This window comes from Salmo salar, chromosome 07 (genome assembly GCF_965601325.2).
Source record: "Salmo salar chromosome 07, fSalSal1, whole genome shotgun sequence".
NCBI lineage: Eukaryota > Metazoa > Chordata > Actinopteri > Salmoniformes > Salmonidae > Salmo > Salmo salar.
Genome location: NC_138297.1, coordinates 50654427 through 50663832, shown reverse-complemented (window position 1 = coordinate 50663832; position 9406 = coordinate 50654427). Strand labels below are relative to the sequence as shown.

Genomic DNA, 9406 nt, shown 5'->3' with positions numbered 1-9406 from the left:
CCACCCTGTGAAACACAAACCCAATCAGTCCATGCGAGACAGGCTGCTAGAGAACAGAAAGAGAGAGGGCTGTCTGACATACCTAATGAGGTTTCCCCTGGTGTGGAAGTACATGAGGTATTATTAGGGGCAGAGCAAAAAATGTCCATCTTCACACTGCAAAAGCCACATATAGACTGAACAGAGCAGCAATGTGTGTCTCCAACAACCCAGCTGTCCAATAATTTTAGAATGATGTACTTCCATCCCTCTCTCCCTCTCTCCCCAAAGAACCACGGAGCAGGCAGGCAAGGCTTCTTGTCTTTATTGAATTAGCCTCAGCATCCTTAAACAACCAGCAGGCATCATGTCAATACGCTGAACTGGCTTCCTCTCTTAATGTCCAGAGACTTCAAATTAATGGTGAAACTAAATGGTGGAAGCCTACTACTTGGGATTTGCTGGCTTTCCCAGTTCTCCCAGATCAGGGAAGGAAAGGAGCCTAAGGCAGGGAGCATGGAGTCGACTATTCTTGAGAGAATTTGGAAGCTGGTAGCAATAGAGTTCTTGTTGTGTGCTGACTGACGATTATTAAATTGCTCCTGGTGCTGGAATAAGTGTATGGAAATATATTGGCCCTTCTCCAAATCCCTTGTCACCTAGTATTAATGCATGCTGCCATCTAGCGGCCAATATTTTTCTTAGTCGTAATAATAAAAAATAAAGGTTATTAAGATGTATAGTACAACATACATTCACATCGTGTTATAACACATTAACCAGGTTTGTTGAATCCGGGCTGTTTACTGTGTATGATATTTTGTCTCTGGGGATACATATTTTAGGATAATTGTGATGGTGAGCCATGAATTAATTCCTACAACAATTTTGCGTTCAGCGATCACAGCACGCGCTCAGCTGATTCGGCAAGTTCCTCACTCACCTTACCCACAAACCACCGCGCTTCCTTTTCCACTCACGCCTGCAATCATGGCGGATGTGGTGCAGGAGAAGGTACCGGAGCTGAAGCTCGAAGAAGAGACGGTCCTGAACGGAGACGCAGAAGAGAAAGAGGAGGTAGACCCTTCCGAGGAGACAGCCAAGAAGAAGAAGAAAAAGAAGAAGAAGAAGTCGGTAGGGCCCGGTAAGAGTTACAGACCGGCCAGTTACCGCTGAGCTGTGTGTGCCTACGGACGAGTGTGCCTTGTGAATCGTGCGCCAGGCCTTATGAAACACGCCTCGCTCTCATAACACACCCGTAGCTCAATAGCGAAGCATGGGGCGAGACTTCTGTCAATCCGACCACGAGGCCGACATGTCAGTAAACAGACGGAAATAGTCATACAAACAAACCGAGTAGTTAGTTAGCTGGCTAGATATCTTGCTAACTTAGCCGCAGTTCGTAGTCCTTTGCTGGCAGGTTCCACAAGTCGCTAGCAAGTTCAAAACCAAGTTTTGATGTTTCGTAATGTGTGGTGGAATGCTGTTATGTTACCGTTAGCTTTCTTACATAACGTAAACGCCAGAATACAGTTTGATTCCATAGACTTCGATGATCGAGGTTATAACTATCACAGACTATGATCTGTTTCATGATAACTTATATATGTAACACTAACTAGTTACACATGATTGACCACAATGATGCTAGCGAGCTATGAAACGCCAAGATACGGTTTCATTCAGACTGCATGCTCACTGTACTCTGCGAACTTACTGCTGACAACGTTATCCTCAGCATGTGCTATTTCGAGCAATCCATCTTCTTGTAACAGCCTCAACTAGCTACAGCTCGCATTAATTATTCTAATGGATGTCAGGCAGTTGCCCTTTAAATTGACATACACAACATTTAGCTTGTAATATGCGTGTTTACATCAGTAAAGCAGTCTTAGCTGCGTGTACTGGCCCCCAAGGTTATAATACTCTCCCCTCTCCTGCCAAGTCCCTGACCTCAGGGATACACTTTGAGGAATGGGATCCTTGTCCACAGTCCAAAAGGATCACTTCCCCACTGGACAGTACCTTCCCTTGCACGCACATAACACATCTCTCATCCTCCCCGTCCCTCTGGTCTCCTGGATGCTCTCTGTTGTCATGGAGCTGTGGTCGCCACGGCCGCCATGTCGAGGTTAGTAGATGTATAGGATGAGCTCACCCATGTGTATCTGTCTCTGCAATTTATGACTGCAGCAGCAGCCGGCACCGAGGCTGAGGGCAATGGAGTGGCTGACGTGACACAACAGCTGGAGAAGCAGGCCCTGGAGGACAAAGAGAAAGAAGAAGACGGGGAGGATGGTAAGAGACCGTAACAGTACTCTACCTTAGCCTAGTACTAGGCAGCCCCTGACCCAGAACCACATGGGCCAAGCTCCAACCGTGGCTCCTCACACCCTGCTGTGGAGCAGCTGAGCTGGGTTCAGTCCTGTTGTGGCCTGTGACCCAAATCCTAACCACCCTTAACCTTAACCATCCGCATGTCTGACCCTTAAGGACAGCACAGAGATGACCTCACACACAACTACATACACATCTACCAATACATGGCTTGCTGGGAGCTGATAAACTCTTGTGACATTTGAATATGACTAAATGACTTCAAATTCCTCCCCATTTCTCTCAGATGGAGACGAGGGGGAGAACTCGGCAGGCAAAAAGAAGAAGAAAAAGAAAAAGAAGAAAGGACGTGAGTTGATCTTATTTCATTTGACACTTGAGAGTTATGGCTTTCACTTTGTCTGGTCATGTATAGGGTGCAATGGGAGAGTAGACTATGAGCTAGTGATGGATATGACTGGCTGGCTCTCTGCCGTACTGCTGCACTCTGGAGCATAACCATAACCCTGCAGCCTTCTGAGTGCCTCCCCCCTCAGGTCCACAGGCTAATGGGCACATTTGGCTTTTCCCTGAATATTGCTGTGTCACCTCTGGAATTCCAACTCAAACCTTGTAGATAGTTAATGAAATAGTAATGAGCGGTTATGTGACTGTTTGTTTCTTCCTGTCTTTCACAGCCAAAGTTCAGACTGACCCTCCGTCTGTGCCCATCTGTGACTTGTATCCAAGTGGCATTTTCCCCATCGGTCAGGAATGTGAATACCCCCCATTACAGGATGGGTAAGGTTCAGCCACACAATCTCACAAACACCTACTCTTGGCTTGGTGTGTGGTTTGTACTTGGTTAGTGTGGAAGCGGGGCCCAGCCTCTTATTTCCCCAGACACTGTGTTATACTGGAGTGGCAGCTCCTCTGATCATCATGCTATACCTGTCCAACCTTCAACACAAACTGGTAGCTACCAGAGAGACTGGGGAGGGAGGTTTGAGTTTGTTCTACAATAAACAGTGCTGCCTGGCATACATGCATCAGTCAGTGTGGTTATCAAAAATAAGTGACAGGGTGGTTCTTCACCTTGGATCTCTTCACTGATGTGAAACTCATTGACATAAAGGGCTCTTAAAGATGCGCTATGCAGAAATCACTCCGCCATTTCCTGGTTGATAAAATTCCAATCGTTTGCATAATTTCAGTTTGTGACAAAACAAGCAAGTATAGTGTCGAGAATCATTGTACAATCTTATCTGCTGTGAAATATATATTTTCATAACCCAAAATATTGTGCTTTCAGCTGCTTGAAGCTGGTATACAAAACTGAAAGTAAATAACAAAACTTAATGGGAAGCATAGAAATATCGTACATAGAACAGATCAACCGCTTCTTAGTCTTGCATTCAATGAGAATGACAGATCTATGACACTTTTCTATGTCAATTTGGTCAGGTTGCTGAAAAAGTTACATATTGCAGCTTTAACAACACCCAAAACACTGTTGTCATCCTCAGCATCATTTCAGTTTGGTTTATCCTCTAGCCATGCTTGCATTGATTCCCCCTCAGTCACGGTGCTGGGTGCGGGAGTAAGATGTATGCGTGGGCACTAACCTTGTTGTTGATCCTCCAGGTAGTCGTGCAATGACAAAATGTTTGTGTTTACTAACTTCATTGCTGATTCCCCTTGTGAATTTCATACACAGTGATGGGAAGACGTGTGTGTGTGTGTGTGTGTGTGGGCGCTGACCGCTAACCTTGTTGCTGATTCCCCTTGGTGCAGGCGTACTGCGGCATGGAGGACCACCAATGAAGAGAAGCGGGTTCTGGACAAGGCCAACGAGGAAGTGTGGAGCGACTTCAGACAGGCTGCTGAGGCCCATAGACAGGTCCGCCAGCACGTCCGCAGCTTCATCAAACCTGGCATGACCATGATCGACATCTGGTGAGCCTTCATCATCATCATCACAGCTGAGATGTTGCTTCCTATTCTTTCTATTTGTCAGTCTTTTTCCCTTGCATTCCATCTCATCTTTTGCATACGTCCGTTCTTGCACTTTCATCCCTTCATTATCAATTTATCCCATCTCTTTCTGTATAACCAATATCTCTGTGTGTGTTTCAGTGAGCGGTTGGAGAACTGTTCCAGGAAGTTGATCAAGGAGAATGGTCTGAATGCAGGCCTGGCCTTCCCCACCGGCTGCTCTCTGAACAACTGTGCGGCTCACTACACCCCTAACGCCGGAGACCCCACCGTGCTGCAATACGACGACGTCTGCAAGATCGACTTCGGAACACACATCAACGGTACACCCCTGCCACAGTACACACACGGTTCAGCTGACACACACATCAAAACATACTCGACACATCAACATATACAAACACATATCAACACACACACACACACACACACACACACACACACACACACACACACACACACACAACTAACCACTCAGACCATGTAGGATGCTGTGCTCACTCCCACTGTGTTTTCAGGTCGGATCATTGACTGTGCCTTCACTGTCACGTTCAACCCAAAGTATGACAAACTGCTGGAGGCCGTGAGAGACGCCACCAATACTGGAATCAAGGTCCGACATCCATTCACACGCCATCCATTCCCGAGGCCGCTTGATATAATTTGAAGTAAGTGTAGTTCAGATGTTCGGCCTCATCTCAATCATGCTTCATCATTCTGCAGTGTGCTGGAATCGACGTACGTCTGTGTGATGTTGGAGAGAGAATTCAGGAAGTGATGGAGTCGTACGAGGTGGAGATTGACGGCAAAACATACCAAGGTACTGAGCTGCTGAATATATATTTTTATATATTACACACACACGCGCACACACACACGCACAGTGAATTTGTTGTAATTTATGATTGAAGATAATTCCTCACAAATGTTACTTTGGATAATTTCCAGTGAAGCCAATCCGAAACCTGAATGGCCACTCAATTGGCCAGTACAGGATACATGCCGGCAAGACTGTCCCCATTGTCAAAGGAGGAGAAGCTATCAGGATGGAGGTGTGTATCTGTCTTACTAAGCGTTTGAAGAGCAAGGAGGGAGATAGGGAGGCCAGGTTAGAACGGGCTGCTGAGTTAATGGTGTGCTGTGGGAGGGTGACCGGGTAATGATGCTGTGTTAATGGTGTGCTGTGGGAGGGTGACCGGGTAATGATGCTGAGTTAATGGTGTGCTGTGGGAGGGTGACTGGGTAATGATGCTGAGTTAATGGTGTGCTGTGGGAGGGTGACCGGGTAATGATGCTGAGTTAATGGTGTGCTGTGGGAGGGTGACCGGGTAATGATGCTGTGTTAATGGTGTGCTGTGGGAGGGTGACCGGGTAATGATGCTGAGTTAATGGTGTGCTGTGGGAGGGTGACCGGGTAATGATGCTGAGTTAATGGTGTGCTGTGGGAGGGTGACTGGGTAATGATGCTGAGTTAATGGTGTGCTGTGGGAGGGTGACCGGGTAATGATGCTGAGTTAATGGTGTGCTGTGGGAGGGTGACCGGGTAATGATGCTGAGTTAATGGTGTGCTTAGGAACTGTGCCAGGTCCAATTAGCCAGTAACACAATACCTGCATGCTTGAATTGGTGTCGTCGATGATCAAGGAATTTCTATAACACAGGATTGCCTGCCCCTGTGTATTTGTTTGACTGCAGCAGTGTCTTCCTACCCCAATAAGTGTCCTTTTTATGACCGATTCCCTCTCTTGCACCACCAGGAGGGAGAGGTGTATGCCATCGAGACGTTTGGCAGCACAGGGAAGGGCGTGGTCCATGATGACATGGAGTGTTCTCATTACATGAAAAACTTTGATGTGGGACACGTCCCAATCAGGTAAGTTGGGTGCCTGTGTGAACACTGGACTGTGTATTCCACAGAGGTTGTACCCTCTATCTCTACCCCTCTCTCTCTCCCCCAGACTCCCCCGGGCGAAGCACCTGTTGAATGTGATCAACGAGAACTTTGGCACGCTGGCGTTCTGCCGGCGCTGGCTGGACCGGCTGGGGGAGAGCAAGTACCTGATGGCCCTGAAGAACCTGTGCGACCTGGGCATCGTGGACCCCTACCCCCCGCTCTGCGACACCAAGGGCTCCTACACTGCCCAGTTCGAGCACACCATCCTGCTCAGGCCCACCTGCAAGGAGGTGGTGAGCCGAGGGGACGACTATTGAATACTGAACCCAACCTCATTCAAACTGCACCACAACCCCTCCACCCCAATACAGAGAATAGACACACTGAACCATCTGCCTGCACTCTAACAGAAAAACAGCATCTAAATACAGGACCTTGCTTTGGTCTCTTCTCATTTCTCCCAACTTGGCAGAGAGCAGCCAGTAAGGGCTATGAAAAATGCTGCTGTAAGGTACCCCCACAATGCATTTTTTACCGCTATTTAAGAGCGAGCATGGAGGGACTGGCTTACGTAGCAGCGGCTGAATCTTTTTTTCCCTCTTTTTATTTCGGTGACATTGAACCACAAAGCTTAGTCATAATTTTCCCCCTTGCTAGAGGGATCTGTGGACACAGTGGTGTCTCTGCAATCTTCTGAAGCCAGAACTGCCATAGAATCTCAAATAAACTGTTACAATGTAACTGCTTAGAACACCAAGAAAGAATGTGAAGAAACAAACCTTTCCTTACCAAAATAAGTACCCATAGGGTCTAGTGTTTCCTAATCATGTGACCTGATCAGGAAAAACTCCTGGCCCTTACAGCTATACAGTTTCTGGTTCAGACTGCGGTCTTTCAGCCTGACCCTACAGTGTTCTGGTCATTAGTAACAGTCAGGACCTAGTCACTCAATTGCTCGTCGGAACCCTAAAATTTTACAACTTCCCCTTTTGAGTTCTGGGTGGAAACGATGACGACTAGACAACCACAGCTGTATGTTTGGCTTCATGTTATAGGGAGGGGACTCTGCACTCCGCTCCTCCAGTATTTGTTTCTTAGATATTTGTAAAATATCTTTGAAATGGCTGCTGCCACTATATGTACCCAAATGTAATGCTTCATTTTGAATGCCCTGGAAATGTTTTTGTAAGATCAAAAGTATTGAAATAAAAAATGTTGCTCTCTGTATTCCTTGATTAGCTGATGGGGTTGGATAATTTAAAAAAAAATGTAACTTTTATTTAACTAGGCAAGTCAGTTAAGAACATTCTTATTTACAATAACGGCCAAACCCGGATGACGCTGGGCCAACTGTGCGCCGCCCTATGGAACTCCGAACCAGGGTGTCTGTAGTGACACCTCTGCACCAATCGGGAGCCCACTGTTCCTTCACAACCTTGCAGGCCTCCAGTAGATTCTACAGAGGGGGCAAAGCAAGAGATTTCACTCTCACAAAAGCATTTCTATGGGCTTATTTTGGACCTAAGCTTGTTGCCTGCTTTTTGGGATGACTCCCATTGTTAGGGCAGAGACATGAGCGTCTCGTCATTATATACAAATCTCAAGTCTAGTAGGCAGCCTCTTCTTTCCCCATCATCTGCTGCGGCAGCCATCACGTATGCCCTATTTAGAATTAGTCAAGTGAAAGGAGATTGTGAGGGCTACAGCATGGTATGAAACTTAACTGAATTAATACAGTGGTGTGGATTCTTTTTAAAAAGTACACGTGTTTTCTTAGAAAAATGAAAATATATTCTCATTTGAGGTAATTCTCTAAAAATTGAGGTAAGCATTTGCATAGTATCACTTCCATAAATGTACACACACCCGAGGCAGTATGAGCACAATGCAGACAAACATATCAGACAGAAAAAAGGATGATGTGGAAATGTGCTTTGAATTCTCCCTAAAAGTTGAATCTAGAGAGATGAACAGCATTTAGGTTGAGCAGTTAAGCTAGTACCAGCATGAAGATAGCTTTCTCACACACATACAGTTTTGAACACACAGCAAGGATCTACTTACATTACACAGAGCCAACTATATTGTGTGAACACATATGCTGGTATACACACACACGAGAAGGGTCAGATCTGCTGGTGATTCCAAACTAGAGGGGGAAGGAATCATTTACAAAACTATAAAATTCTCTAACAGTCAGTGGCCCTATTTTTTTTTTTTTAAACATAACTTTTGTGAAAAAGTCCAAGTATACAAAAATACATTCAATATTCTAAATGCTGGCCTGGGTGGGACTGCATTTTACAGTCTCTGCTACAAAGAACTGATACCAAATACACTTCTGGCAAGGGAACTACAAAAATAGATATGTTCTGATAACGAAGGGCACTTTTCTATGACACTTGTTTCTGCGGTAGCCGCATCTGCTGTAGGGATACCAACCAAAAGTTAGGAGGCAACAGGCCTAAAAGCACCAGCACCACGAAAGACATCTACATTCTGAAGACAGAGGGCAGCATTCAGCTAAAAACAAACATCCCTTTGGAAACTGGTTATAAAATAGATTTCCCAAAACCAGTCAAAGAATATATTCTGTAATTGTTTTTGGAGAAGCTGAGATACTTTTTAAACATTTCCCTCGTGCTTTGGCGTGAGGTCAGTAGTTAATTATGAACCATTTCCTGACCGACCAGACTTACTAGAGAGCGCAATACCAAAGATGGTGGATAAATGAAGATGTCCCACTCAGGCTGTTTACCTTTTCTTTTTTAAATGTCACTGTTCCGGTCCACTTAAGTGGTGGCTCTCCCATAGGCACCAATGCACTAGCAGCTGGATCTGGCCTGCTTAGTTCATTGACTGTATATGAACCAGAAAATAGAAGCGAGTGAGGTGTCTCGCTTCCCCTTCCATCTCTGGCAAAACTAAAAGGGGTTAAACTCTAAAGACTATTTATGGAAGGAATTACCTACATTCCAGTTGAGAGTTTGACTGACTGTGACATCCCTTAGTCAACTCTCTAAAGTGGCTGTGAGAAACATTTTAGTTGATTCAAATCGTTTGAGAAAAATAAAAACAGAGCACAGAAGAGCAGAAAGGTTGACACCTGAATAAATCTGAACTACAGATTACACAGTCACACCTGGCCAAAGTCTGTCTCTACTCCTGTAAAAGCGCGTCTATAATACAACGCACAACTTGGCCGATACTCTTGATAAAATA

General features: G+C 45.6%; 1 protein-coding gene across 2 annotated transcripts; it reads left to right on the top strand.

Annotated features, from left to right (window-relative positions):
* The first annotated feature begins 935 nt into the window (after window positions 1-935).
* LOC100194705 (methionine aminopeptidase 2) lies at window positions 936-7411 on the top strand. 2 transcript variants are annotated; one of them, XM_014208297.3, is made up of 11 exons: window positions 936-1123; window positions 2176-2277; window positions 2603-2665; window positions 2994-3096; window positions 4090-4251; window positions 4432-4613; window positions 4809-4903; window positions 5014-5110; window positions 5239-5342; window positions 6048-6163; window positions 6249-7411. In XM_014208297.3, exons 1-11 carry the CDS (start codon window positions 970-972, stop codon window positions 6499-6501), a joined length of 1431 nt encoding a protein of 476 aa, XP_014063772.1. In that variant the 5' UTR covers window positions 936-969; the 3' UTR covers window positions 6502-7411. The 2 variants fall into 2 exon arrangements, with proteins under 2 accessions (XP_014063772.1, XP_014063771.1); XM_014208296.3 differs by having other exon boundaries at window positions 937-1123; window positions 2173-2277.
* Window positions 7412-9406: the final 1995 nt, after the last annotated feature.

Bases quoted from the DNA above. Each gene is read 5' to 3' on its own strand.
- LOC100194705 (XM_014208296.3), top strand. From the start codon at position 970: ATGGCGGATGTGGTGCAGGAGAAGGTACCGGAGCTGAAGCTCGAAGAA. The intron at 4,252-4,431 runs GTGAGCCTTCAT...TGTGTGTTTCAG, and splicing joins ATGACCATGATCGACATCTG to TGAGCGGTTGGAGAACTGTT. The intron at 5,111-5,238 runs GTACTGAGCTGC...GATAATTTCCAG, and splicing joins TGACGGCAAAACATACCAAG to TGAAGCCAATCCGAAACCTG.